General features: G+C 52.7%; 11 protein-coding genes across 11 annotated transcripts; 5 read left to right on the top strand and 6 right to left on the bottom strand.

Moving 5' to 3' along the window:
- Window positions 1–2,109: 2,109 nt before the first annotated feature.
- On the bottom strand, window positions 2,110–3,978 carry ASPACDRAFT_53704 (DNA cytosine methyltransferase; the record flags this gene model as incomplete). Its single annotated transcript, XM_020202784.1, has 3 exons — window positions 2,110–2,533; window positions 2,588–3,728; window positions 3,894–3,978. The coding sequence occupies 3 exons, from the start codon at window positions 3,976–3,978 to the stop codon at window positions 2,110–2,112; spliced, it is 1,650 nt and encodes a 549-aa protein (XP_020053851.1).
- A 925-nt stretch (window positions 3,979–4,903) lies between these two features.
- Window positions 4,904–7,654, top strand: ASPACDRAFT_80395 (amidophosphoribosyltransferase). The gene is made up of 5 exons (XM_020205641.1): window positions 4,904–5,081; window positions 5,297–5,398; window positions 5,470–5,922; window positions 5,971–6,658; window positions 6,719–7,654. The coding sequence occupies exons 2-5, from the start codon at window positions 5,314–5,316 to the stop codon at window positions 7,236–7,238; spliced, it is 1,746 nt and encodes a 581-aa protein (XP_020053850.1). The 5' UTR covers window positions 4,904–5,081; window positions 5,297–5,313; the 3' UTR covers window positions 7,239–7,654.
- An 86-nt stretch (window positions 7,655–7,740) lies between these two features.
- ASPACDRAFT_45602 (endonuclease III domain-containing protein) lies at window positions 7,741–9,189 on the top strand (the record flags this gene model as incomplete). The annotated part of the gene is made up of 1 exon (XM_020201634.1): window positions 7,741–9,189. The coding sequence occupies one exon, from the start codon at window positions 7,741–7,743 to the stop codon at window positions 9,187–9,189; it is 1,449 nt and encodes a 482-aa protein (XP_020053849.1).
- A 390-nt stretch (window positions 9,190–9,579) lies between these two features.
- ASPACDRAFT_123437 (aldehyde dehydrogenase family protein) lies at window positions 9,580–11,959 on the top strand. The gene is made up of 3 exons (XM_020196631.1): window positions 9,580–9,922; window positions 9,994–10,175; window positions 10,235–11,959. Exons 1-3 carry the CDS (start codon window positions 9,662–9,664, stop codon window positions 11,676–11,678), a joined length of 1,887 nt encoding a protein of 628 aa, XP_020053848.1. The 5' UTR covers window positions 9,580–9,661; the 3' UTR covers window positions 11,679–11,959.
- Window positions 11,960–12,957: 998 nt separating this feature from the next.
- On the top strand, window positions 12,958–13,933 carry ASPACDRAFT_80393 (uncharacterized protein). The gene is made up of 2 exons (XM_020205640.1): window positions 12,958–13,327; window positions 13,395–13,933. Exons 1-2 carry the CDS (start codon window positions 13,307–13,309, stop codon window positions 13,578–13,580), a joined length of 207 nt encoding a protein of 68 aa, XP_020053847.1. The 5' UTR covers window positions 12,958–13,306; the 3' UTR covers window positions 13,581–13,933.
- An 89-nt stretch (window positions 13,934–14,022) lies between these two features.
- Window positions 14,023–15,681, bottom strand: ASPACDRAFT_123433 (uncharacterized protein). Its single transcript, XM_020196630.1, has one exon. It carries the CDS (start codon window positions 15,236–15,238, stop codon window positions 14,042–14,044), a length of 1,197 nt encoding a protein of 398 aa, XP_020053846.1. The 5' UTR covers window positions 15,239–15,681; the 3' UTR covers window positions 14,023–14,041.
- A 241-nt stretch (window positions 15,682–15,922) lies between these two features.
- Window positions 15,923–17,182, bottom strand: ASPACDRAFT_123430 (F1F0 ATP synthase subunit d). Its single transcript, XM_020196629.1, has 4 exons — window positions 17,117–17,182; window positions 16,645–17,040; window positions 16,496–16,582; window positions 15,923–16,413 (listed from the first exon to the last, which is right to left on the bottom strand). The coding sequence occupies exons 1-4, from the start codon at window positions 17,123–17,125 to the stop codon at window positions 16,384–16,386; spliced, it is 522 nt and encodes a 173-aa protein (XP_020053845.1). The 5' UTR covers window positions 17,126–17,182; the 3' UTR covers window positions 15,923–16,383.
- A 225-nt stretch (window positions 17,183–17,407) lies between these two features.
- On the bottom strand, window positions 17,408–18,650 carry ASPACDRAFT_80391 (nascent polypeptide-associated complex subunit alpha). Its single transcript, XM_020205639.1, has 4 exons — window positions 18,619–18,650; window positions 18,172–18,439; window positions 17,974–18,032; window positions 17,408–17,902 (listed from the first exon to the last, which is right to left on the bottom strand). Exons 2-4 carry the CDS (start codon window positions 18,400–18,402, stop codon window positions 17,584–17,586), a joined length of 609 nt encoding a protein of 202 aa, XP_020053844.1. The 5' UTR covers window positions 18,403–18,439; window positions 18,619–18,650; the 3' UTR covers window positions 17,408–17,583.
- Window positions 18,651–18,855: 205 nt separating this feature from the next.
- ASPACDRAFT_80390 (60S ribosomal protein eL14) lies at window positions 18,856–20,144 on the bottom strand. The gene is made up of 3 exons (XM_020205638.1): window positions 19,887–20,144; window positions 19,473–19,736; window positions 18,856–19,303 (listed from the first exon to the last, which is right to left on the bottom strand). The coding sequence occupies exons 1-3, from the start codon at window positions 20,010–20,012 to the stop codon at window positions 19,244–19,246; spliced, it is 450 nt and encodes a 149-aa protein (XP_020053843.1). The 5' UTR covers window positions 20,013–20,144; the 3' UTR covers window positions 18,856–19,243.
- Window positions 20,145–21,323: 1,179 nt separating this feature from the next.
- Window positions 21,324–22,680, bottom strand: ASPACDRAFT_80389 (protein transporter YIF1). The gene is made up of 3 exons (XM_020205637.1): window positions 22,317–22,680; window positions 21,694–22,257; window positions 21,324–21,634 (listed from the first exon to the last, which is right to left on the bottom strand). The coding sequence occupies exons 1-3, from the start codon at window positions 22,602–22,604 to the stop codon at window positions 21,422–21,424; spliced, it is 1,065 nt and encodes a 354-aa protein (XP_020053842.1). The 5' UTR covers window positions 22,605–22,680; the 3' UTR covers window positions 21,324–21,421.
- Window positions 22,681–22,851: 171 nt separating this feature from the next.
- Window positions 22,852–25,138, top strand: ASPACDRAFT_80388 (signal recognition particle receptor subunit alpha). The gene is made up of 3 exons (XM_020205636.1): window positions 22,852–23,125; window positions 23,185–23,470; window positions 23,523–25,138. Exons 1-3 carry the CDS (start codon window positions 22,907–22,909, stop codon window positions 24,962–24,964), a joined length of 1,947 nt encoding a protein of 648 aa, XP_020053841.1. The 5' UTR covers window positions 22,852–22,906; the 3' UTR covers window positions 24,965–25,138.
- The last annotated feature ends 318 nt before the right edge of the window (window positions 25,139–25,456 follow it).

Raw genomic sequence — 25,456 nt, 5'->3', positions numbered from 1 at the left:
AGCCGCTTAGGAGTACCCGGGTCGGCGGTAGTCACAGGTTTGTGGCGCGGTAGCTTGACAATGGAGCTGTGAGGTGGACGCATGCTCGGGGGCGGCAGTACTGGCCCGGCGATAATCGTTTTGAACTGAAATTTATTGCCCGCTGCGTCCCGTTGGCGCTGGAGCAGCCAGGCGCAGTGTTTTCTCCCTTCCTCGCCGCATAGAACGTAGTACCCCTTAAAGATAGGATATGCAAAGACCCCATGGGCGGAGATCACAAACGTCGGGCCACAGGGTACCCTGCTTTGTCGGACCATGCCACTACCGTCAAAGTCGGCGGGATACTTGTCATGGCGCTCAGTAGTGGAGAGAAGCTTGATCGCAATATAGACCCAGGCGTCAGGCAGGCGAACCCCGTAGGGAGGCCATCCATGCTGCGCCGGATCCCAGAACGTCGACACCAGTGGCCAGGCACCCCAGATCTCTAATTGATCTTGTTTTTTGATCTTGCTTTGATTTTTGCCTATGGGTAAGCTAGGCCTGGGGGGCTTGGGGTCTCCAAGTTGCCAGGTGTGTTTAGGCGATCGGTAAGTGGAACAAAGCTTCTGGCAAAGAGTCGCAAGTTCCTGCAACTGGATCTTGATGGCGGGTGTGGCTTCAATACTTGGTTCAGCGATGTCTTCATCCTCATTCATTTGTGTTATGCTTCGGCGAGCCACCCGCTTCAATTGAGCCATGATGGCTAGCGTGACTTGCACTGTGGTCACAGGGTCTGCAACGTTCAGTATACAGGTGAAGCAGCCAGCATCTTGATCAAGAAGCGTCTGAAGGAGGCGGTTGAAAGGAGCGACAATAAGAGATGGAAGAAAGGTAGAGGCAAAGGCCTTCGGGAGACGAACGGAAAAGCGAGTCGATGTCGAGTGACACGGAATATGACACAGACCACGGCCACTGCAGTGAGAGAAAGTGGACGAAGAAGATTTAGAAACAGACCAGCAAGTCAGGGTTGAAAGATGGCCTTCCTTGCCTTCCCGCTTTGCCTGCTGAAACTGAACTGAGCACAATATTCACCCACCTCCGTCAATCGGTAGTCATGTGGTCTTGTACAATGCTAAAGTAGGCAGTAGAAAAGATCTAGACTGAAGACAGATCCTTTCCAGGCGTCTTGCTATCTTACGTACTAGGAAATATGCTAGGAGAGGTATCTTTCTGTCTTGCATTGCTTGGAGAACAGCTCGGAAAGATGCTCACCGATCAAGAAGTCCTTGGAGAGATGTCTTGCTGCCTTTCTTGCTGGAAAAGGTACTTAGTACTCCTATTGAAACTCAGCGAATCATAGAGCAAATCTACCGGGTGAAGAATACTGCTGCTATAAGTATGATGGCTATCATCCGCCGTACCTAAAGTGGGGTATAAACTCCTTCAAGTCTGCTGAAAATATGGTGATTCTCGTACTCTATAATAGGAGTTGCTGTGAGATCCGTCAATAGATGGCTCAGTCATCAGGCCTGATTGTGTTTGTAGACAAAGTTAACTTGACAGTCGATGCCCCGCAGGCATATCATACAAAGTTCGAAGAGGGCATCATTTTGTAAACTTGGATACTCAGTCTATATCTGTGACGATGGGCTTTCTATCACCTGGCCTGGGTGTATTTATTTGGTGTTTGATAAGGGTCGCAGCAGGATCAGGCCAATGTCTAGATTCGATATAGAACTTCGTCGTGCTTACAGACATACCTTTCTCGACGGTTGGTTCCAAAAGGGCTTGTTAGACAGAAGTTCGGAAACGATATGGCTTAAATAGTCATTCTAAAATTTGTAATACGGAGGGAAGGCTATCATAGGTAGAAGAACAACTCATAGGCAACTCCTCAGTATCCTGAACCTCACTGACTTGTTTCCATCACCACACAGCAACCTGAGCATAAGAGCATTCCTGGTGTTCCGCCGCCGCAAAGACTACTTCCACTGAGGCACCAAGTAAAACTTCAACGAAAGCAATAGTCTGTAGCTCAAAATCTCCAAGCAATCCAATGGCCATACATGCTAAAGTATGTGTGTCAAACAAAACGACCAGAGGAACTGTGAGACCAGATCAAACCTCCTTTGTACATTTTCAGCCCCTTGACTACCAAGGCCCATGCCTCAACTCCATCTCATCAGTCCGATGAAGCGACCTAACAATCTCTTCATAGACCGCCTGCGCGAGCTTCGGGGGAACCGCATTGCCAATTTGCTTTCTGACATGCGGGGCACAGAAGTGATACCGACGTGGGAACGTCTGCAAGCATGCATACTCCCTGTTCGTGAAATTACGCCGTTCCGAAGGGTGGGCAATCATTTCACCTCCGCCACAGGTGATTGTTCGGATTTGTCCCCTGCCATCGCACGGCGCCCGGTTCATCGGACGAGCTGCCGCTCGCTGGGTATTATGGTCTGCTGCTCCCGGCCGGATGTCAGAGATGGCCTGTCTTATAGTAACAAAGGGACGGAGCCCAGAGCCAGGGAGTCCGTGAGTCGGCTTGGGAAATAGAGGAAGCGATTCGCCTGGTCTTCAAGATTGCTTTGTTATTATCGCTCCTTCGAAAGCTTCCTAAGTCACTTACCCAGATGCAATGATTACCAATCTTCGTCTTAGCTGAGGTACACCGTATTCGACGCAGTTGAGGATGCCCCAGCGCACTGCGTATCCAAGCTCGATGAAGTCTAGAATAACTCGGTTGAATGTCTCCCTGTGACGCTCAAATAGGCCACTTGTCTCTTCCATGGTTAGAATTCTGGGCCTTGACTTCTGAAGCAAGTTCAAGCACGAAAAGATGCACGCGCTATTGGCGTCATCGGTCACGGATTCGATCGTATGCGCGGGTGAAAACGTCTGGCACGGCGGAGATCCATGGACAATGTCTACCTTAGTGGAATGCTTTGAATGAATGAAGGTGAAAAGATCCATCAGCCTGACGTTCGCTTCTGGATAGTTGCGTTTGTAAGTTTTGACAGCGGACTCAGATTTGTCGCAGGCCCATTCGGGATGCAAAAGAGCCGCACGAGCACCGCAGGTAACGCCGCCAGCACCGCAGAATGCATCGCCAAATGTATACTGACGACGTCGCTTCAAAGCGTGAACTGGGTCGTGTCCGATTCGATGCAGCATGTCATCATCGAGTTCCACGACTTCGCCAGGGTCGAACGCTCCAAAAGGCTTGGTCTCACCACGCCACGCACGGCGGAGCTTCGGCGGGTCGTATTTGAATCCTTCATCTGCTTCATTCCAGGTGAGGTATTCCACTGATGATGGTTTCTTGTCTCCGTAATGCTCTTTGAGCCGACAAAATAGCTCTTTGGGGCGTTGGTGGTGCTTGACCCAGTCCTTCTGCATCATACAGAAGTTCGTAAAAGTGATCCGGACAAACTTTTTAACTTGGTTGGATGGAATGTCTATTGTCTCATTCGCGATCCAGACGAGCTCATTGTCCCACCTTGGTATGTATTTGCCCCTGTGGTTTTTCGTGTGTATCAGGCGTCTTCCCCGAAAGAAGATATCGGCAGAACGATCTGCCAGAACTTCTTCAATTCTGAGGAAGGTACCATCGTGAAGCTGAACGGATTGGCCTTTCTTGTACACAATTCTATTGAGGCACACCTCAGGCAACCGGCGTTTCTCTGGCCTTGTGATAGGACGGGATCGTACTGCAGAAGTTTGAGGCTCAGCACGACTCAAGTCCCGCAGTAATTGGTCGTAGGCTTCATCTGTCAGGTAGTCCCCGGGAGCAAAACCATTTAAAGTGAGGTCAATGATCTCGCGCTCTTCGTTTAAAGGTGCGGGATTTGTACGCCCGGGTGGATTTTGTAGGACTTCCTGCGCAAAGCTCAGAGAGACTGCTCTTTCAGATTCATCGCCAAGCGTAACACTACTTTCATCTGAATCGTAGTCACATGCTGTCTGGTAGACGAATGACCACTGCTCGATACGTTCACTTCTGGAGTTGAAGTTGAACATGATACCAAGGCAGGGCGAGCAGAACGATGTAACGAGTCAAAAAGATGAGTTGGAAGTATCCATATGAAGGGAACGAAATGAATTCAGGCCAGTGCAGCTGTGGGGTGAGGCCAGCGGAGTCAATGTAGGTGCAGGGTGGGATGCAGAGGAAGGTAGAGATTCTGGAGTGCAGGATTTGATATAGACTAAAGCATTTGAAAAAGTTTGCAGAAGGAAGAAGAGAAACACAAAAATTTCAGACTCCAGCAGCCATCTGAGACATCGGAGATGTAAAACATAGAAAAGAGAGTCAAGCTTGAGCCGCTAAGTCGGTGCATTTGAGACATCACTACGGTGAATTGTTTCCAGAGGACAGACAAAGGCTGAAATGCGACAGACATGGAAATGAACATGAAGTGATTTCGACAGCCATCCTGGTCAATTCGATTTTCTTTCATAAGCAAGTCTGGACGTGTGGAATAAGAACCTACAGCAATCTGAACTGTGCTTGAAGATGTACAGACTTCCCGAAATGGTAAATAATTAGCCAGACGGGAGGAGAACTACAACACGGCAGTCGATGCCTTAGGCCAGGCCGAAGCCGGGATCGAACTCCCGACCGCTGACCGCCTGCTCCGGCATCGGCAATATCCCTGCCCGAAAGTAAGGTACCGTATGTAAGCAACCGGCCAGCCGGTGGCCCTGGCGGTGTTATTCAGTAAATTTAGTAAACTTAGTAAACTTAGTAAAATTGAGTCACGAAATTTTTCCTCTTGGGTTTAGCGCCTCCTCTCGGTTGGTGGTGGGGAAAAAAGAAAATTGGGAACAGCGAGAAGAAATCTATTAAGATGGGATCCCCATTTCTTCCCCTCCTCTCCTCTTTCCCTCCTAAAACTTCTTTAACCATGTTATCCAGCTCACTGTTTCCTCCGTGGACGTGATTCTGGGCATTGTTGCCACCTGTTTCTCCCCTCACTCTCCTTTACATGAATCCTGTTATGTCTCTATAGACGTTTTCGATTCTATCCCACTTTTTTGCAACTCGCCAAGTTCCGGTTTCTACCACCCTACCATCACACTGTGCGTGTACTCCCAAGACTATCTTGAAATATACCCTTTCAGATGTGAGTCAATCATTCACTGCCTCAGTAAATAACTTTCACACCCTATCCCTGCCCCCTGCTTTATGATGAATTTCGGTTTTTTTTATAGATGTTAGACTTCCTAAGCATCATTGCGGACATTTTCCGATCTGATTCAAGCTGCATAACCTTGATTAGCTTTGACAGGAGTTCAGTCTGGAGAACTTCACTGACCTTATCCTGTTTCTGTCATATAGAATTCTCTACCGTCAAGATGTGTGGTATTATCGCTTTGATTCAGGCGAATCCGTCGGCTTCCGCTGCCGTCGATCTCCATGAGGCACTCTACCTGCTTCAGCGTGAGTCACTCCGCAGTACACACCAGCAAATACCTCGTGTTCGAGGCTAATCCATGATTCCCGATATGCAGACAGAGGTCAGGATGCAGCTGGTATTGCCACATGCGCTACTGGCGGTCGTTTCTACCAGCTCAAGTCGAACGGTATGGCCGCCAAGGTCTTCAATGACGGCGCCAGGGTGGCAGACCTCCCGGGTTCTATGGGAATCGGACACTTGAGATATCCTACCGCCGGAAGCAGTGCCAATGCTGAGGCCCAGCCCTTCTATGTGAACAGTCCATATGGAATCTGCATGGCCCACAACGGCAACCTCATCAACGCTCCCGAGCTGAAGAGATATCTGGACCTCGAGGCCCACCGCCACATCAACACCGACAGTGACAGCGAACTGATGCTGAACATCTGGGCGGATGAGTTGAGCGAGACCAAGAAGGCCCGTGTCAACAACGAAGATGTCTTTGCCAGTCTGAGCCGCATGTACGAAAGATGCCAGGGTGGTTTCGCTTGCACGGCTATGCTTGCCGGTATGTCAACACTTGCCCCGCATCCATTATCTTAGCTGACCTCAGTAGGATTTGGCATCCTTGGTTTCCGTGACTCCTACGGCATTCGTCCTCTTGTCCTCGGTTCCCGACCTTCCGCAGACTGTGATGGCATGGACTACATGATGGCCTCCGAGTCGGTTGCGCTGCACCAGCTCGGATTCACCAACATCCGTGACATCCAGCCTGGTGAGGCGGTCATCATCCAGAAGGGCGCCGAGCCTGTCTTCCGCCAGGTGGCTCCCAAGAAGGCCTACGCTCCTGACATCTTCGAATACGTCTACTTCGCCCGCCCTGACTCCGTCATCGACGGAATCAGCGTGTACCGTAGTCGCCAGCGTATGGGTGACCGTCTTGCTGCCAGAATTCTCGACATTCTTGGACCGGAGGTGGTCAAGGACATCGACGTGGTCATCCCCATCCCTGAGACATCCACCACCTCTGCCGCTGCTGTCGCACGGTATCTCGACAAGCCATACTGCCAAGGTTTCGTCAAGAACCGCTATGTCTTCCGTACTTTCATCATGCCTGAACAGAAGACGAGACAGAAGGGTGTTCGCCGCAAGCTGAACGCTATGCAAGCCGAGTTCAAGGACCGAAATGTCCTTCTGGTTGATGACAGTATTGTGCGTGGTACGACGAGTCGAGAGATCGTCACCATGGCCCGGGAAGCCGGTGCCAAGAAGGTCTACTTCGCCAGTTGCGCCCCTGAGATCACGTGAGTATCCCCTGGATCCCCGGGTTCCGGATCGAGACATTCGCTAACAATTCACTACAGCCATGCTCACATCTACGGTATCGATCTGGCATCGCCTACCGAGCTGGTTGCCCACGGTCGCAACGTGGTGGACATTGCCAAGCACATTGGTGCCGATAACGTCATCTACCAGACCTTAGACGATCTAAAGGGCGCATGTGCCGAGATTGCCCAGGAGAACGGCCTCGCTGAGCCTCAGGATTTCGAGGTCGGTGTGTTCTGCGGTAACTACATCACCCCCGTCTCGGATGGCTACTTCGAGCACCTGGAGGAGCTTCGCGGTGAGGGCCGCAAGATCAAGGCCCTGGACCGCGCCAAGGAGGCTGTTACGCATGGTTTCGCCAGTGAGACGGATTTCAAGATGGCTGCCAACGGGGTCAAGCTTGATTCCAATGGCAACATCGTCCCCGCGGCCAATCCCGGCGAGTCGGAGGTGCCCAAGGTGGGCATCATCTGCGCCCCTAAGCATTCCCAGGAGGAGCACCCCAAGGTCAAGGACCGTATGGATATTAGCATTCACAATATGGGCGACCATCATTGATTACGAGGTTATGTCTTGAGTTGATACCAATTGGTGGGGCATACTGCGTGAACCAAGGAGTCTTGGAGTTTTGTAGACGGTGGTTTTGCAAGAACATAGGGTGGCTATCTGCTTGGTGTGTGTGTGTGTGTGTGTGTGTGTGTGTGTGTTCAGTGCATGACAGGAAAGGCGCGGGTTGGAATACCCTTACCTTACCAGGATTGTCAAATACCTTTGAAGACATGTTGTTCTGAGATGACGTACTGTTGAAGGGGGCTGAACGGAAGTGATTCCGCCACATCATGTGACCCAACTACACTACTTTTCTTTTTTTTTTGACTCATCTCATGACGATGATGCTACATCCATTGATGATATAATTTGTACATACCGATAGATTCTGCCTAATGCACCTTCCGCGTCGGAAGATCCTGTACATTTTCTGTCGTTTCTGCTAAACCGTCTTCTTCCTCCTAGTTCAAACACTTTAGTCCCATATTCTACACATTCCAAAGATCTAAAGATGGTCCGCATAACCCGTTCCACCACTGCGCGCCAGGCAGCATTAGCCGCCTCTCAAGCGCAATCCAGCAACTCTACCTCATCCCAGGTCCCGAGCGTCCGCCTTTCCACGACCTCCCCCAGCCAAGGACGAAATCGTTCGCAACGCAACAGTTCCCTCAAGGTTAAGACCGAAGATGGCATCCCGGAACCCGCTCCTAAGCGGCGCAAGAGGAACAACGCCACTATTCCCCCGCAAATTGAGGACTCCAACGACCTTCCTCACAACCTCGGCGCGGTGATATCCCCCACAACCCCAACCAACTCTCGCATCAAGTCCGAAACCTCCGCCTCCGCCTCACCCATCAAGAAGGAAGAAGAAGCAATCAACAATCTCGTCAAAGACCTCCAAGCCACCGTCGACAAAGCCACATCGCACAATGATGACGACCTGTCTCCCCCCAGCAAGAAACCCCCCGCAAAAACAGCGCGAGCGAAGGCGAAAGCGAACCAATACGGCCTGACCCCCGGAGTCAGCCCCTTTCCCGACTGGCCCCACCCGACGCCCGACGAATGCGAAGAAGTTGACCGGCTCCTGTCGTCGATCCACGGCCAGATCGTGGCCCCCGCGACCATCCCGGAGCCCTCGCTGACCGTGACGGGGTGCGGCGAGGTGCCGTCCGTGCTGGACGCGCTGATCCGGACGCTGCTAAGCGGGGCCACGACGGGGAACAACTCGGCCATGGCGTTCAACGGGCTGGTGCAGCGGTTTGGGATCCTGCGCGAGGGAATCGGCAAGGGGAGCGTGGATTGGGACGCGGTGCGGCGGGCGCCGGTGCGGGAGGTCTTTGAGGCGATCAAGCGCGGCGGGTTGGCGGATGTGAAGAGTAAGAAGATCAAGGCAATTCTCGATATGGTGTATGAGGAGAATAAGGCGCGCCGGGATTTGTTGGTTGGTGGTAGTTCGAATGCCGATGCTGATGCTGAGGGGAAAGCGTCGGCGGCCACGGCGGAGGGGGTGTTGAACAACCAGTCCGAGGGTCACAAGAACTACGAGATTGCGTGCGCGGACCAGAACTTCCTGAACTTGAACCACCTGCATACGCTGAGCACGGAGCAGGCGATGACGGAGCTGGTCAAGTATCCCGGCATCGGGCCTAAGACGGCGGGCTGCGTGCTGCTGTTCTGCCTGCAGCGGCCCTGCTTCGCGGTCGATACGCATATCTTCCGCATCTGCAAGTGGCTGGGCTGGGTGCCGCCTAGCAAGGTGACCGAGGTGACGGCTTTTGGTCATCTGGAGGTGCGCATCCCGGACCATCTGAAGTATTCGCTGCATTCGTTGCTCATCCGCCATGGGAAGTCTTGTCCGCGATGTCGGGCTATCACGGGACAGTCTTCTGCGCGGTGGGAGGAGGGCTGTGTCATCGACCATCTGGTGAAGAGGACTGGGAAGAGAAAGGGAGAGGTCTGAGAGGTGGACTTGGATCATTGCTTGAGTGTTTGATGAGTACTACGTATAGGGTTATGTTGCGTAACCCCCTCCCTAGATATATATATACCCCCGATGTTGCTCATTGCTAGAAACTATCACCTCCCTTATCCTTCTAGACAAAGAATAATGCATCTAGCTCACTTGCTGAATGACTCTTACTTAATTTAATCGTGCTACATCAATGTATGTATAATCTTCAATGTGAATTCCTCATACTTGGACCTCGAATCGACCAGTTGAACCCCGAATGAACCCACCGACAGCCCGCAAAGCCCGCAAAGCCCGCACTGTGGCCCGTGCACCCGCGTATCGGAGGGAGCGATAAACAATCGAACCACCCGGACTCTTTCCCCTTTGTCCCTCCCTCCCCTCCTGAACTGGTTTCGCCAGAAAAAAAAGTGTCTGGCACAACCCAACAGCGCCAGTTCACTCGGTGAATTCTCAACTCAACATGGAAACGCTGGCCCAATTCATTCCGCCGGCTTTCCAGCCCATCGTGGAACATCTCCAGATCCAAGGCCCGTTGTTGGGCGTCGCCTTGCTGTCGCTTGGCGCGGTGTATCTGGGTTACGTCTACGTTCTGAGCCAGAGGGAAGCTGCCGTCACGTTTAATGTGCCCATTCCCGCGGAGATTAGAGCCAATTGGGAAGGGCAGAAATGGGATCAGCTTGATGGAGAAGCGAAGAGGGTGGTTGAGGGGCAGGTTCGAGGGGTAAGTTCCTTGTCCTTTTTCTGCTTGTGATTCGGGAGATCAGAAACTCATTCGATATTATCCTGAAATAGCAATGGGACGACAACCTAATTATGAGCTATTGTCCCGCTGATGGAAGAGTTCTCGGCTCTGGAATCAAACCTGCGACCCCGGAAGACGTCGATCAAGCGATTAAGGCTGCAGCAACAGCACAGGCAGAATGGTCCAAGACTAGCTTCGCGGAGAGGAGGAAGGTTCTACGGACTTTGCTGAAGTATATCTCTCTTTGAGTGTCTTGAAAGAGTCCGTTGCTAACACTTGGGCCCACGATAGATACGTTCTCGACCACCAAGACGAACTCGTTACCGCCTGCTGCCTGGACTCTGGAAAGACCAAGGTGGATGCCTCTTTCGGAGAAATCCTGGTGACCACTGAGAAGCTTAAATGGACCCTCGACCACGGCGAAAAGGCTCTGACGCCGGAATCGCGCCCTACGAACTTCCTCATGATGTACAAGAAGAATATGGTCACCTACGAACCGCTGGGCGTGGTCTCGGCCTGCGTTTCCTGGAACTACCCCTTCCACAACTTCATCTCGCCCGTGATCAGCGCCATCTTCGCAGGAAACGGCATCGTGGTGAAGCCGTCCGAGCAAACGGCCTGGTGCACGACTTTCTTCCTGGAGGTCATCCGCGGCGCCCTGGCCAGCTGCGGCCACCCTCGCGAGCTGGTCCAGAGCGTCGTCTGCCTTCCGCGTGTGGGCGACTACTTGACCTCCCACCCGGGCATCTCCCAGCTCACCTTCATTGGCTCCCGCCCCGTGGCGCACAAAGTCTGCGCATCCGCCGCCAAAGCCCTGACGCCTGTCACCGTGGAGTTGGGCGGCAAGGACCCGTCGCTCATTCTGGACGACTCGCGCACCGTGCATGAACTACCCGCCATTGCTTCGATCCTCATGCGGGGTGTCTTCCAGTCCGCGGGACAGAACTGCATCGGCATCGAACGCATCGTCGCCCTCCCCGGCGCCTACGACCGACTTCTGGATATTGTCTCCGCGCGCATCGCCAAACTCCGCCTGGGCTCCGTCCTGTTGTCACCCCAGGGCGCCCCTGACGTGGGCGCCATGATCTCCCCGGCCCCATTCGACCGACTGGAATCCCTGATCAACGACGCCGTTAAGCAGGGCGCCCGCCTGGTTTGCGGCGGGAGGCGGTTCTCCCACCCCACGCACCCCCTCGGCCACTACTTCACCCCCACGCTGCTCGCGGACGTCACGCCGGAGATGCGCATCGCGCAGGAGGAGCTCTTCGCGCCGGTCTTCGTGCTGATGCGTGCCAGCTCCGTGCCGCATGCCATCGAGATCGCCAACTCGACCGAGTACGGCCTGGGTGCCAGCGTCTTCGGCTACGACTCACGGGACATCGCCCGGTGCATCAAGGAGATCCGGTCGGGGATGGTCTCGGTCAATGACTTCGGGAGCTACTACGCGGTGCAGCTGCCGTTCGGCGGCGTCAAGGGCTCCGGGTACGGCCGGTTCGCGGGCGAGGAGGGCCTTCGCGGCGTGAGTAACCTCAAGGCCGTGTGCGTGGATCGGTTCCCGAAGTTGATGGCGACGAGGATTCCGCCGCGAGTGGACTATCCGATCAATAAAGGGGAAGGTGCACGGGAGAATGGCACGGGGGCGTGGGAGATGTGTAAGGGGGTGGTGGAGACGGGATATCAGATTACGTTGGCGGGCAGAGTGAGGGGCATTCTGCGGTTGTTGGGGAATATGTAGGGCTAGACTGTATCCCTACGGGGGCGTGTATACCTGTATATTAGGGCGGGTAGTAGACTGTATCATAGTACTTACATACACATTAATCATATCGCTGCATGGATTTCGGTGATCGACAGTTCTGGCCCTGCTTGTTGTTGTTGCCATTTGACGAGGATGACCGCCAAAGTGACATACATCGACCAGGGCCAGCTCACCAGCCAAGTCACCATCCACCTTACTATGGAGTTGTCACCTACGAACTGCAGGATCATCCTCCGAACCTCTGCAGGGGCTCCGCCAGCTACGTATGAGGATTGCCAGCAGCCCAGAGTATCCCTTTGCAAATAGGGCTGAGTGGCTGGCACATTGCTATCTATTGACATCATCAGTGTTTAACTTTTACTTTACTGCATAAGATGTAATAAGTACAGCAGCGCAGATCACCATCTCCCGCGGCGGCGGCGCCCGTCCTCCGAACAAAAACGCGCAACACAACAACATCATCTCGGACATCACTTTCCACAAACGAACGGACGAAGTCTACCCCTGACAAGCCCTACCTTAAGACAAAAGGGGGCGGGCGTACTAGGGTCGTACTATGTCATAAGCACTGCATCCACCTTTCGTAGACTTCTTACCCCAGACCAGGTGGAGACTTGTGGACTTGTGCCCCCTTCATGCCCGAAAGTCAGGTATCCATGATGTTATACTGGCTGTGCTCCATGCCGAGATATGTCATTGGCTTGTTGCCATCAGAAAAGTTAGGGATCACGTGTGACTGTGCCCCTTAAACCCTCTTCAGAAATTAGAATGCGAACCGTGCTTTGGCAGTACGAGTATGTAGTGGAGTGGACTGACGTATGACGTCACCCTGTGAAGTAACCCTCAGCCGCTGTCCCTAGTCCCTATGGTATAGTAGTAGTGCGCGAAAGGATTCGGTTACTACTGGATGCGGTTCTCGAACCTGCCAGCCTTATCGGTGGCGAGACCCTGTCCTCACTTACTGTCTCTACATGGACCTATAGTTAGTCTAGTGATAGTAGGGGTAGTGTAGTACGCTCGTCACGATCCGCAAGGGTTTTTCCCATTTCCGCATTAGGAGGGTCAACCAAAGCATGGCATGGCGCCGCGAACCACACAACAACCAAAAAAAAAACGATGTCATATGTCGTTATGACGGCATCATTGCTTGCTTGCAGTTTGCAGTCGCTGTCCCGTGTTTGAAACTCGGTAGCATGCTGATCTTTTTTCTTTTTCTTTCGTTGTGGCATGTACACTACACTAACCTCACTACACACACACATACATCATTCGAGAGATTACGAGAACCAACCCTTCAAGTCTGTCTGGCTGTCCCCCCTGCTTCGGATATTTATACTTCACTCCCATCCTCCACGGGAACCAGATCCAAAAGCATACAATGCGTCCTTTCACCGATACCACTGTCCACACTACTGCTTCTTCGAGTTATTCGTCCCAGGGAACCAAGACTTCGAAATAAGTGCCGAATACTTGCCACTGCCATTCTTAAAGACAACAAGCAAAGCTATACCTACAACTACACCACCACTAGAACTACTACACCACTACAACTACTACCTACCACTACACATACCTGATACCAAACACAAGAAAGCACAAACAAAATGGGCGCCGTCGTCTCTTGTGTACGTTCCCTGACTTATGCATTCTTCCCGAAGGTGAAAGCTGTATGCTAACAATCTACACACACAGATCCAAAGCGTCTTCCACGCCATCGGCGCCTGCCTCATGGGCATCGTCAACACCATCGGCTCCGTCTGCAAGGCCATCATCGACGGCATCGTCACCCTCTTCGACGTGATCATTTCGTGCCTCACCTGCGGGTACTGCGGGAACCGGCGGCGGACGCGGACGCACGGCCGGAGGTCGAGGGTCTAGGTCTTAGCTGGAGGTTGAATGATGTTGAATGATAAGATGTGATGATAAAGGGGCTGGGGGCGGGGGATGAAGACACCATGCTGGGATGGGTTGGGGTGTTCGCTATACCCTTCTTTTTATTCTTCGCTCGGATTGGATTTGATCTCGCCTGATCTGATCTGATCTGATCTTTTATGAGGTTACGACTTATGGATTACGCTGGTGGTTTGAGTTTGCGTGTTTCATTTCGTTTCGCAACTGTGTACTTGCTCCCTGTTGCTGATGGTCTTTGATATCCTATCCTGTGGTTTTTATGAATTCTCTTCCTTGAATTAATATGATTCTTTCAATAGCTACATATCATATGCATATGTAATACTGTTCCCTGAGATTATAGTATCAACCGCTTCCGCCCACAATATATACATGGTAGTAAGGGGGCCTCCCCTTATCATTGATATACATCTACTTCAAGAAAAGGATTATAACCCAAGTACGCCCCCCATTCCCGCCCGTACCAACAACCCCCTCACCCTTTCCCCCTCCTCCCTCGTCAGCCCCCCTTCAACATCCCCCAACCTCTCCTCCACCAAAACCCTCACAAACTCATCCCCCGGCCCATCCGCATACTTCACCGCCGCGAAGAAATGATTCACGGAGACGGGCCACGGCACCGGGAAATCATACCAGGGTACCCGCACCCTCAACCTCAGGAGGGTCCGGAAGACGTCAAACTCCCGCGCCCGGATCGTCTGCCGCAGCACGCGCCGGGACCGGTCGTGCGCCGGCGTGTCGTCGAGGTACGCGTCGGCCGCCAATAACGCCAGAAACTCGAGCTTTTGGGAGCTCCAGGGCGGGGACAGAAGTTTGTCGGGGATGCGGGAGGATAATGTGCCGGTGGGACTGGGGATGGTGCAGGTGGGGAGGCGGTAGGTGTTGGCCGTGGTGGCGGTGGTGGTGCTGGTTGCTGTGAATGGGTGCGTGGAGGAGTAGATGTCGTTGGGGCTGCGGATTTGGAGGGCGCCGAGGTGGAGGTAGAGGGCTATTTTGTGGGGGTTCCTTCGGTGGGGTTTGGTGGTGGTGGTAGTGGTGGTTGAGGATGTTGATGATGTTGGTGATGGGTTGGGGTAGGGGTGGGCGTGAAGGATTAGGTCGCCTTTTCCGGGGCCATTGCTGTTACTGCTGCTGCTGCTGCTGGTGGTGGTGGTGTGGCCGGCTTGGTGGATGAGGCTGGATAGCTGCTCCTTCAACGAGAGGAGGGTGGCTTCGTCCTGCTGCGAGAAGAGGAAGTCCCTCCCCGGCTGGCATTTCTGGTGGATCGTGTGCAGGAGGTAGTCGCGTTGGCACTGCCGCATGAGCGGCAGGGTGCACCAGCGGCAGGCCAGGAGGGTGGTCTGCAGGTCTCTGCGTTCCACTGGGGATAGCGCGAAGAAATCGAGGGGCTGAGGGAGGAAGTCCCGTGTGAAGAAGTGGGTGGCGGCGCTGGCATTGGTGCTGCTGAATGCGAGCCGGATGAGCCAGGTGTATAGCGCCGGCGTGGACAGGGCTTCCGCGAGCCGGGGAGACGCGCGCGGAAGATTGACCTCGAGACTGTGCAGGAAGATCTCCTGGATGATCTCGACGGGGAGAGACTCGAGTCTTGAGCCTTCTGTGGCTGGTTTGCTGGGAGGAGGAGGCATTTCGTTTGTAGACTCCCGATGTAGATGTAGGTATGTATGCACTTCTACAAGCTCTATGGCGAGACGCTTCTCAGTATCGGCCCTGCGCTGGGGTGAACTGTGAAGACTGGATGCTCAAGTCACGCATTGCTTTTGATCACTGTGAGGACTTTGAGAAGCAAAGAATCAATTGAGATGTGATGTACTGTACTTGGAGGAGATCGAGCATCGCTGTGCGTCAGAGCTGCGCCGTTGCTAACACTAGGTGGGTTTAGTGCTCGCCTTTTTCATGCGGCAACATGTCTCATTGCATATAAGGGGACAATGCAAAGACTAATGAGCATTCTCCTGTATAGTGGATTGTATTGCTCATACCCCTTTGGATATAGTTCAGGATAACAATTCCACGTGAGTGAGTTTAACAGGAAACGTGGTTGGGGCGGTCGGGGAATCCTCGGGTGGACTTGCACGTGGTAGATGATTCTGTGTACATGAAGTAACCTGATAACTATGCGTGGCTTCTAGTAGTCACAGTCTACCTGGAAAGAGACACTACATCTCTACTTTGTCAAGATATCAAAATTATCTTGGATCATCGTGACATATGGGAAGAACAGCTGTCGACACAGTCTACTTGATATCGGATTTCCTGAGATCGATAAATGACACGTCCATATGGTGCCATAGCAATCCTACTTCGTCTGACGACGGAGTATAGCTTGATACTCTGAAGATGATGGTACTTGGCTGGGGTGCTGTATTTACGACAATACATCAACAATCGTTTCCATGAAATGTCGGCCTTCGTGTCTGCATCACATTCACGCACGGCTACATGCTCTCCTTTGTACCCAGAGCACACCAAGGCCTTGACAAGCCAAACAAGCATCGAAAGAACAGACGATGCATATTCAATCCATGATTGACACTTCGAACCTACAGCCTACAACCCAGACAAGGATGAAGAAACCATAAATTGAACATCTTTCTATACATAGTCCTACAACCAGCAATCACACGACCAGACAGACAAAAGGGTATCCTAGCTGGCCAACATGCTTGACAGATAAGTACGAGAGCAAGTCTTTCTTTGTGTGTTGTGTGGCTATATCTGGATGTTGCAGGACAAAGGTGGACGGAAATGGCATACAAGGGATTCAGCCAGTTTAGACAACGGACATCTCGCCGAAGCGCTCCTATAGGTTGCAAGAAATGGTTAGCCTGTTCGTTTCTCGTGACTTCTATATCACTGGCACAATCAATGGTTGGGAATCTCACCTTGTAGCCGGCCGGCATCCAGCGACCCTTCTGGACAAGGGAGGAGGTCTTCTCGTCGATCTCGGGCTGGGCAGCAGCAACCTCGTCCTGGAGTGGAATGGTCTGATTAGCAAAAATGGAGGCGGAAGGTCGGAACGATCGCAACGTACGACGGTGAGGTCCTCGAAGGGACGGGCGGTCTCGATGTTCTCGAGGGTCTTCTGGAGGTTGCGGAGTTCAACCTCGACCTTGCCCTTGGTCTCCTCAGCGCTCTGGACGGCCTGGGCCTCGAAGGCATCGATGGCCTTCAGCTGGCGGTTGACATCGTAGGTGGCGGGCTTGAAGCTCTTGAAGTGGCTCTCGAGCTGGTCGACGATGGCCTGGTTCTTCAGCACCTTGCGGTAGTGGGCGAAGTCGACGGTCTGGGGCTGCTCGGACAGGACCTGGACCTTGCGGCGCGCGTCGTCGTTACGCTTCTTGAAGGCCTGGAGGGAGGCAGCGGTCTGACCGCGGAGACCGAGCGAGCTGGTCAACTTGGTCCAGTCGATCTTGAGAGCGGCGCTACGCTGTAATCCAGGCTGTTAGTGGGCGATCTCGCCGGCTGACTGCGTCAGAATATCGGCAGAGGCGGTGGGAACATACGGCGGCCATTTTGAATTGTGTTATGGGAGGGAGTGGGAGGGAGAAGGGAGGTCAACGTGCAAAGCTGGAGAATCCGGGAGGTTGAGGGTTGACTCGGCAAGATTTGGAATGGGGATGGCATCACGTGACCCGCGTTTCCCGTCTTCCGAACGGCCACAGCACCACCCGGGATGCAGCCAGACAGGCCAAGGAGTTAAGTATGCAGTGATTGTTGTCACTGTGCCACCTCTACAGTGCCTGAATATTAAAAAGTACTGTAGATGCACACGCGCTACAAATTACAGATAGAGAGCTTAATAATATTTCTGGATCATTCAATTCTGCTTCTGAGCCAATTGATTTACACAATGGGACTTGCCAACGTATCCACCCTAGAGGACATCATTTTGGCTGCATACCCACAATCCAGCCTGCCAGCAGGGTCGATACAACTCACCCACTGGCGCGTGCGATTAAGGTGACAACGCTTATATGCTAAGAGCCATGATGGAGTTGACAATGTCGTTGTCGTTCTCCCGAAGAGCCTTGACGGCCTTCTTGCGAGACACATTAGCCTGGGCCATAACCAATTCGATGTCCTTCGCCTCAAGGCCAGACTCATCAACCTCCTCGCCATCATCCTCCTCCTCCTCCTTCTTGGCCTCAGCCTCGGGGGCCTTGCCCTGGGCGTGGTCGTGCTCGTGGTCGTGACCGGCGTGCTCGTTGGCAGCGGCCTCGGCGAGCTGCTGAGCAGCGGAGGCCTGGGCCTGGGAGTTCAGGTCCTCGATCTTGGCCTCACCGAAGATGCTGTAGGAACAATGTGTAAGCTTGGGATCATCCATTGATAGTCTGAGGTTATCACAAAAGAAACCACGTACATCCAGGTGTTGCTGGTAGGGGAGCGGTAGACATCGGGCTGGTTGATGACGAAGAGGATCTGTTTTCGAGCTCGAATTAGCCATACTGCTGCCACATTCCTCGTCCGCTCGCCGACACGCCTCCGGAGCTTTCACTGTAGGACGGTTGCCGAGCGATCGCGGATAGCGGGGTAAGAAGGATTCGGTCGCAACTCATACGTTCTTGGGGCGGCGGAGAGTGACACGGGTGATGCCAGGGACGTGCTTCAGGCCGAGCTTGCCAATGGCCTTGCGAGCCTTCTTCTCGTTGCGAGAGTGGATGGTGACGGCGGCACCACCGGGGATGGTGGGCTCATCGCCAGCCTCAGACTCAGAGTCGCTGCCGGCATCCTCAACCTGGGTCTTGGGGACCTCCTCGTCGGGGAGCTCTTCAACACGGGGATCGGCCATTTTGTATGTGTGTAAGTTGAGTAAAGCCTAAAGTGGGCTGAGATGGTGGTTCGAAAGGTCAGCAATTCGCACAGTAGTGGGACTCGCACAGGTGGTGGTTTGGGACGAGGCTCGAATTGGGCCTAAGAGACCCAGAAACTCCCACAAAACTGCAGGAATTCGCCAGATTCAAGCGGAAACGGCATCTGGGCGGTCACAAATTCCATTTGAACGTACCTGGACACGGAATAGAGGACTGTGGTGGATGGAGGGGATTTTTTTGCCTTGGTTGGAGTTGGAAAGACCTGAAGCTGTGTGAATGTCATCCTGCCGAAAATCGTTAGCGAGCTTATTGGGGGGCCCTCTCCCCCCGGACACACAAGCAGCGGCTCCTCTACAGACCAAGTCCGTCGGCATACAACCAAGCTACTAAGTTACACTGTTATAGGCAATCTTATAGTTTTGATCTTCGAAGCCTCAATCTAGACATAATCTTGAATTTAATGAATTTACAATGAAAGTGCCTTTTTTTTTCGTCTTTTTTTGCTTTGAAAGTCTAAATTGTGTTCATTGCCCATTTCCTTCTCAGGAGCTGACCCGCTGATGTCAAGTCGAAGACCCAGTTGTATCATAAGTCATATACTCGCTGAAAAGGCACTCGTTCCAGGCGGCGAGCGGGTTTCAGCTTTCCATGACGTACGAGAACAAGCCATGTCAGGATATCAAAGGTTCTTGAATCATTTTTATGCTGTCAAATAATGCATACAGCGTAATTTTTTGCTGAACATAAAATTAACCCATCAGCAAATAAACCCCGTCCTAAGGCACCCTGTCACACTTTGCACCGAGCCCCAATAACCATCTATGCCTTGGGAGCAGCAGCTCTGAGCTTGGCGTGAGCCTTCTGGACCTCGTAGCGAGCCTGTAGAGTGAAAACATGTCAGCCTTCGTCCATTCTCCCTGCGCGCGTCCAGAGAGCCATCCCATTCCACCGCCGGGCCCAAAATAAGCCCTAATATGCCCCATTGTCCCTTCTCAAATTGCTCCCACATGGCGCGCGCATATCACAAATCCATCCCTGTCGCACGTACCTGCTTGCGGAGTCTGAGGACCTTGAAGCGCTCGAAGTCGGTCAGGTTCTTCCGGCGCTCGATGCGGTCGGTCTTCTTAGCGAAACCGCTCTGAGCCCACTTGCCATCGATCTCGTTCTTCTCCCAAAGCTTCTTGACGGGGCCAGTACCGGCAGCACGGGGCAGCTGGGGAATGACGAAGTGGGTGAGGGTGGCGTGGGAGAGGGGGAGGACGTGGCGGGGGACGATCTTCTTCTCCTCGGTGGAGGGACCATCAACCAGAACCTAATCGGGTGCAACTCGTGTCAATTTTCATGTTCATGTCCATGTTTCCTTCCAGCAATAGAATCCCATATTCCGTCTCTTGTCTTTTGCCGACCGAGATCTCCGGGGTTCCCCCAACCGCAATTTTCGCGCGAATTTCATAGAACGTACACGTCTGTGGTCGACAATCTCGACAATGGCGGCGAGCTTGCCGGTGTAGGGACCGCTGCGGATCAGCACAACGCGGCCAACCTCAACCAGCTTCCATTGAGCAATCTTGACATCGATATCGGCCATGGCGAAGGCTTCCTATTTTTTTGCAGAACAAAGAACGACTTTAGTTTGGATGTTGCGTGCGTGTGTGACAGGGTGGTCGTAGAAGAGGGGCGACAAGAACTCACGGTCGACAGACTCCGGGTGGGACGGTGGTGGTGATTTGTTGTCGAAATGTCGGGGTTGTCGAAGGTCGTCCTAAACGCACAAGTCTCGTCGCACTCAACGGGGCTGACTGGATAGCGAATTTCGGTGGTTGCGGCCCTTCGCCCACAAGAGTCTCGCTTAGCAGCCAGTAGCAGCCCGCGGCCAGGTGTTTGCGTGCGGCCTAGGGCTGCTTCCGCCCCTTAGCGCCCTCCATCGGCCGCCGGATATTTTCCGCTCCGAGCACCGCGCCTTTTAAGCTTCTGATTCAGCAGCAATTGTTCGCTGGTGTTTCTATTCTCTGTGTGTGTGTGTGCAGTTCTCTCTGCAATGTTCCAGACTTTTGGCATTTGGAACTTCAGAACAAATGTGGTTCTGATCATGACGATCAATCAATCGCCTTGAAGCTTTGAAGATTCAATCGCTCACCAGCTACACTAACTTCGACAGTGTACGCGCATCGTGTGTTGTACTGGTATGCATACACTCCTTTTCTTCACTTCCTACTCGCTCAATCCTTACATGATGCGGTAATTTGCGATTGACGCAGCGTCTGTGATGCCCTCGCCGGGGTTTTCTATACAGCGCTGCCGCATGATATTTAATTCTTACATATTCTGATATTCTCAACACTTCGCTTCCTGTTGCTTCTCACATTTTCATGTGTTATCCATGCTAACATTGCGAAGACCTTGGCAGCAGACTCAATCTTTTCGCCTTTTCGATTGTCCACTTCGAGATATTGGTATGCATCCCACTTTTGCTTTCATCTTCCCTCCCCAGTTCCGGTGATTAAAAACATGATATCACGCCTAGATAGTAGTTGATGCCTTCTGGCAATGATATTTCCCTCATCACCAAGATCTCTGAGGAACATCCTTAGTTCAGCCTTTGGATCATCACTCGTCTTTGCTTTGACTGGTTTCTAACCTTTTGCAAATTCAGGTCCCGTCTCAAGTTTATTATAGCTATCTTGCCTCAATGCACATCTCTTACATTCCTCAACTCTTCACATAGTAGATTGGTCCCGCGTAGACTAGCATCCTCCTTCTGGCTGGATGCCGCAACATTGTTCTATCGAGCTTGGTTACATGTTAGCAGAATTGATGGACGGCGTTGCTCAGTGAAAAAGTTTCAACGCTTTCAAAGATCTAAATATATGCGAAAGTAACACATGGTAAAGTTTTACGTGAAAAGATGATGAGGGGCCTACATGAACTTCCTGTTTCCCTTTCGTGAAGTCCATCTATATCATTAACTGTAATCGACCGATTACGGAGACGAGGCTATCACGATGAACCCGAACCCTTCCCCGCGACACTAGCAATTGGGCCCTCGCGACTTAGCACCCACATGAAGATGAACTGGATGATGTACGCATAAACGAACAGAAACTGGGTACGGCGGTTGCGCTGCGAGCGGGCAACAGTGTGCATAGATCCCGTACGCATGGAGGCGTCACTAGTGGAGTCCGGAAGCAGAACGTATTTGAGGGAGCGGAGCTAGGTAGCAAGAGTTAGCTAGCGACCCGCCAACTGCGGTATCACCACGGGGTACGTACCAGGAAGAACGCGTTGGCCAGGAACGTGTAGATGAAGACAACCCAACCGACCCAACCACCGGTGCCTCGACCAGGGGTCAGGATTTCAGACGCCAAGAGCGTGAGGATGATTCCGACAAACTTATACCCGGAGTAAGCAACGAGATCGAGGAGTTGAGACTCGTTGTTGATGCTAAGGATGTACATTGCCAGCTTCAGGCACATGATCTCGAACAGTATGACCGCGATAGCTGTCGTGGTGATCGACCCTAGGAGCTCCGGGTGGAAGTTTCCGCGGAACCCTGCCAACATGGCCGAGAGCAGAATGTAGGTGACCAGTGCCATCACAGGGATATACATGTCAGGCGAGTTGAGATCATCACGGGGCGGAAGGAACATGGAGGAGTACTGCTGCTGCGAGATCTGGCCATTGGGGCCAGCTGCAGCCGTCGTCAGGCGTGCCTGTTGGCGGGACCAGGGCTTGTGTCGCCATGGGAAGAGAACGAGGGAAAGCTTGTTCAGGACGTAGGAGTTCGAAACGTTGAAGTAATGCTTCAGGGCCGGAATGGACACATAACGATTTAACTGAGAATTGGAATTAGCAAACAACAGTATCATGATGCCGTGATACCGGCGCTGCTTACGTTCTGCTCCATATACTCCTGGCCAGCCATCATCGCCGTTTTCCCAACCTGAAAACTCATCTGCGCCGTTGGATCATTGATGAACTGACCGAACCCGGGGCCGTAGGTCCCACTACCACCTTGCGCAGGTGCGGGTTGATATGGGTTGCCATAGCCCGCAGATTGAGACTGCTGAGATGTCGGAGGCGGCGGCGAGCGCATCATAGGAACTGTAGAGACATGCTGAGGCACTGGATGATGAAGCGGAGGCGACTGCGCCGGGGGTGGAGCGAATGATTGGCGATACATGTTTTCTGAGAGGAGTAGCGAAGTCAAAGATTGTGGACAGGTTGAGGTTGGGGTCGCTGGGTTGATATCCGGGGGGGTGGTGTTCGTGGGGCGCCGAAGCGGCAGAGAGCTACTTAGTGAGGTTTGCACAAAGTTGGAGAGATGAAGGTGTTTATACGTGGCTGAAGTCCGCCGCTCCTTCCGCTCCCCAGCTCAGCTTGCCGCCCACGCCCACACATTCCCCACCCGCGCGGACCTCATCATCAATCTTCCACTCGATTATTACATCACCCAGCAAATATCTCGAAACACCCTCCGCAAATATGTTGGAATCCTTCGAAATCCTCGACACCTCGGGTGTAGTTCTCTGGTCAAAGTCCTACGCCCCTGTGGGTGCCCACGTGGTCAACAGTCTTATCAGTGATGTTTTCATCGAAGAAAAGGCCCAGATTCAAGGCCCCAATAGTACCTCGCCAACTTTCAGAAAGGAGAAGTATACCTTGAAGTGGAAGAGAGTCAAGGAATTCAATCTCATTTTTGTGGTATGTGCCTTCTTCAATGCAACTTGCGCTTCGTGGCTTCTAACAATGCTGTGAGTCAGGCCGTCTACCAGTCTATTCTACAGCTGGGCTGGATCGACAAACTCCTCGATAATATCGCTACCCTGTATATTGACCTTTACAAAGATCAACTGAGAAGCACTCGCGCAAGGATAGTGCAATACCCGTTCGACAAATACTTTGACCAGCAAGTGCGCGAGCTCGAGGGCAGCTCGGGATTTGTCGCATCGGAAAGTTCTGTGGCGAATGCAGTTGATAAGAAGGATCCGCTTGTCTCGTCTGACAATGGGGGCCCACCACCGCCATCGGTCTCTGGCCTCATCAAAGGTGTGTTCTACTGCATGCCCCCGATTCCAGGGCTTTACTGACGGTCGCAAAGCGCAGCAACAAGCTGCGCTCGGCGGCGTGGTCACCTCAGATGAGGGTACGCCACCCCAAACTCCAGACATTTCGAGATCGACAACCCCCGTTGCCGGTCATATCCTTACCGCCAAGCTAGGCCCCGGAGGTCGTATGTCGCGCCGTGGACGCAAAGCCGCCAACTCCAGCGCCAATGCTTCGTCCGGTGACGAGAAAGGCCGAAAGGATAAGACTCCGAAGAGCGGAAAGAAAATGCGTCGGTGGGATGCAGATGGTTTCGCCGATGAGGATGATGGCCAGGTTCTGGACTACTCGGCCCCGGCTGATGCTGAAGGCGCACAAGTGCTAGCGGTCGAGGCTGTCTCTGAAGATTCATGGGGTCGGAGAACTGGTAAAGGCCAGTTCGTGCTCAAGGACCTCGGAGATGAGGTTCACTCGATCCTTGAGAATGCGGAGAGCGAGAAATCGAAAGGTGCTGCTTCTTCCGGTCTCGTTGGCTCAGGCTTCAACGCCATCGGTGGTCTCCTGCGGAACATTGTCGGCGGTAAGGTTTTGACGGAAGCTGATCTGGAAAAGCCCTTGAAAACGATGGAAGATCATCTCCTGAAGAAGAACGTTGCGCGGGAAGCGGCGGTCCGGCTTTGCGACGGTGTCAAGCGCGAGCTTGTCGGGAAGAAGACGGCTAACTTTCAAAGTGTGGATGCGGCTTTGCGTGTGGCCATGGAATCCTCCTTACGCAAGATCCTGACACCAACATCTTCTCTCGATCTCCTTCGTGAGATTGATGCTGTCACATCCCCCACGACCAAGGAGGCGACTCCCCGCCCCTATGTCATCTCGATTGTTGGGGTGAACGGTGTCGGAAAATCAACTAATCTCGGAAAGATTTGTTATTTCTTGTTACAGAATAACTACCGTGTTCTGATTGCGGCCTGTGACACTTTCCGGTCCGGTGCAGTGGAGCAGCTCCGTGTTCATGCCCGCAACCTCAAGGAGCTTAGCCAGCGTGAGACTGCTGGTGAAGTGGAACTCTACGAGAAGGGTTACGGCAAGGACGCAGCGAACGTCGCCAAGGACGCTGTGGAATACGGCGCAGCCAACAAGTTCGATGTTGTCTTGATCGATACTGCAGGCCGCCGCCACAACGATCAGCGTCTCATGTCGTCTTTGGAGAAGTTTGCCAAGTTCGCTAAGCCCGATAAGATCTTCATGGTCGGCGAAGCACTCGTTGGTACGGACAGTGTGATGCAGGCCCGTAACTTCAACCAGGCCTTTGGTACGGGACGAAACCTTGACGGCTTCATTATTAGTAAATGTGACACTGTGGGTGATATGGTAGGCACTCTGGTTAGCATGGTTCACGCGACGGGTATCCCAATTGTCTTTTTGGGTGTTGGTCAACACTATGGTGACTTAAGAGGGCTGAGTGTCCCTTGGGCTGTCAACCTGTTGATGAAGTGAGTATCCTTGTGCGAGTCAAGGTTCTAACGCTAGGATGATGATGATGCTATAGCTAGTCTTTTTCAAACAATTAGAGAATAATTTTTGGGACAAAATGCCAGTTGAATACTGCACACATGACCTGGCAAGGTCTCTTCTATGCGAGTAGTCGTCAGTCCATCCAACTCAAACCACAACAAATACAAAACTCCGAACAAATGTTCAAATCCATATCTTGGGGGCAGCGGGAGTATACTAGAAATAGAACTATCTCAGGAGATGAGGAACAAATCCACGGAGTACGGAGGCTGAAAACGTGCGTGTGATCATCGGCATATATATAAGTAGAGACCGATATAGCCGCCATTTCTGCTAGCCCTACTGCATTTCATCGAATCTAAGCGAAACGGACCAATAGGCTTGACTTCCGGTGCAGAATCCCATCGCGCTGGTCATGTGTGCCACCAAAGCATCAAACAAGCCATAAATTAATACCAGCGTCTACAGGTGTTA

The sequence above is a fragment of the Aspergillus aculeatus genome, assembly GCF_001890905.1.
Source record: "Aspergillus aculeatus ATCC 16872 unplaced genomic scaffold ASPACscaffold_13, whole genome shotgun sequence".
NCBI classification, from domain to species: domain Eukaryota; kingdom Fungi; phylum Ascomycota; class Eurotiomycetes; order Eurotiales; family Aspergillaceae; genus Aspergillus; species Aspergillus aculeatus.
Note: the sequence above shows the minus strand (reverse complement) of the source record. Positions and strands in the feature narration are given on the sequence as shown.

Bases quoted from the DNA above. Each gene is read 5' to 3' on its own strand.
- ASPACDRAFT_80395 (XM_020205641.1), top strand. From the start codon at position 5,314: ATGTGTGGTATTATCGCTTTGATTCAGGCGAATCCGTCGGCTTCCGCT. The intron at 5,399-5,469 runs GTGAGTCACTCC...CCCGATATGCAG, and splicing joins GGCACTCTACCTGCTTCAGC to ACAGAGGTCAGGATGCAGCT. The intron at 6,659-6,718 runs GTGAGTATCCCC...AATTCACTACAG, and splicing joins AGTTGCGCCCCTGAGATCAC to CCATGCTCACATCTACGGTA.
- ASPACDRAFT_123437 (XM_020196631.1), top strand. From the start codon at position 9,662: ATGGAAACGCTGGCCCAATTCATTCCGCCGGCTTTCCAGCCCATCGTG. The intron at 9,923-9,993 runs GTAAGTTCCTTG...ATCCTGAAATAG, and splicing joins TTGAGGGGCAGGTTCGAGGG to CAATGGGACGACAACCTAAT. The intron at 10,176-10,234 runs GTATATCTCTCT...GGCCCACGATAG, and splicing joins GTTCTACGGACTTTGCTGAA to ATACGTTCTCGACCACCAAG.
- ASPACDRAFT_80393 (XM_020205640.1), top strand. From the start codon at position 13,307: ATGGGCGCCGTCGTCTCTTGT. The intron at 13,328-13,394 runs GTACGTTCCCTG...CTACACACACAG, and splicing joins TGGGCGCCGTCGTCTCTTGT to ATCCAAAGCGTCTTCCACGC.
- ASPACDRAFT_123433 (XM_020196630.1), bottom strand. From the start codon at position 15,238: ATGCCTCCTCCTCCCAGCAAACCAGCCACAGAAGGCTCAAGACTCGAG.
- ASPACDRAFT_123430 (XM_020196629.1), bottom strand. The intron at 16,583-16,644 runs GTACGTTGCGAT...ATTCCACTCCAG, and splicing joins CCTTCGAGGACCTCACCGTC to GACGAGGTTGCTGCTGCCCA. The intron at 16,414-16,495 runs GTGAGATTCCCA...TGCAACCTATAG, and splicing joins GGATGCCGGCCGGCTACAAG to GAGCGCTTCGGCGAGATGTC.
- ASPACDRAFT_80391 (XM_020205639.1), bottom strand. From the start codon at position 18,402: ATGGCCGATCCCCGTGTTGAAGAGCTCCCCGACGAGGAGGTCCCCAAG. The intron at 18,033-18,171 runs GTATGAGTTGCG...GCTCGAAAACAG, and splicing joins CTCTCCGCCGCCCCAAGAAC to ATCCTCTTCGTCATCAACCA. The intron at 17,903-17,973 runs GTACGTGGTTTC...TTGTTCCTACAG, and splicing joins CCTACCAGCAACACCTGGAT to CATCTTCGGTGAGGCCAAGA.
- ASPACDRAFT_80390 (XM_020205638.1), bottom strand. From the start codon at position 20,012: ATGGCCGATATCGATGTCAAGATTGCTCAATGGAAGCTGGTTGAGGTT. The intron at 19,737-19,886 runs GTACGTTCTATG...GCACCCGATTAG, and splicing joins AGATTGTCGACCACAGACGT to GTTCTGGTTGATGGTCCCTC. The intron at 19,304-19,472 runs GTACGTGCGACA...TTCACTCTACAG, and splicing joins TCCTCAGACTCCGCAAGCAG to GCTCGCTACGAGGTCCAGAA.
- ASPACDRAFT_80389 (XM_020205637.1), bottom strand. From the start codon at position 22,604: ATGTATCGCCAATCATTCGCTCCACCCCCGGCGCAGTCGCCTCCGCTT. The intron at 22,258-22,316 runs GTAAGCAGCGCC...TCCAATTCTCAG, and splicing joins AGGAGTATATGGAGCAGAAC to TTAAATCGTTATGTGTCCAT. The intron at 21,635-21,693 runs GTACGTACCCCG...CTTGCTACCTAG, and splicing joins TGGCCAACGCGTTCTTCCTG to CTCCGCTCCCTCAAATACGT.
- ASPACDRAFT_80388 (XM_020205636.1), top strand. From the start codon at position 22,907: ATGTTGGAATCCTTCGAAATCCTCGACACCTCGGGTGTAGTTCTCTGG. The intron at 23,126-23,184 runs GTATGTGCCTTC...GCTGTGAGTCAG, and splicing joins AATTCAATCTCATTTTTGTG to GCCGTCTACCAGTCTATTCT. The intron at 23,471-23,522 runs GTGTGTTCTACT...ACGGTCGCAAAG, and splicing joins GGTCTCTGGCCTCATCAAAG to CGCAGCAACAAGCTGCGCTC.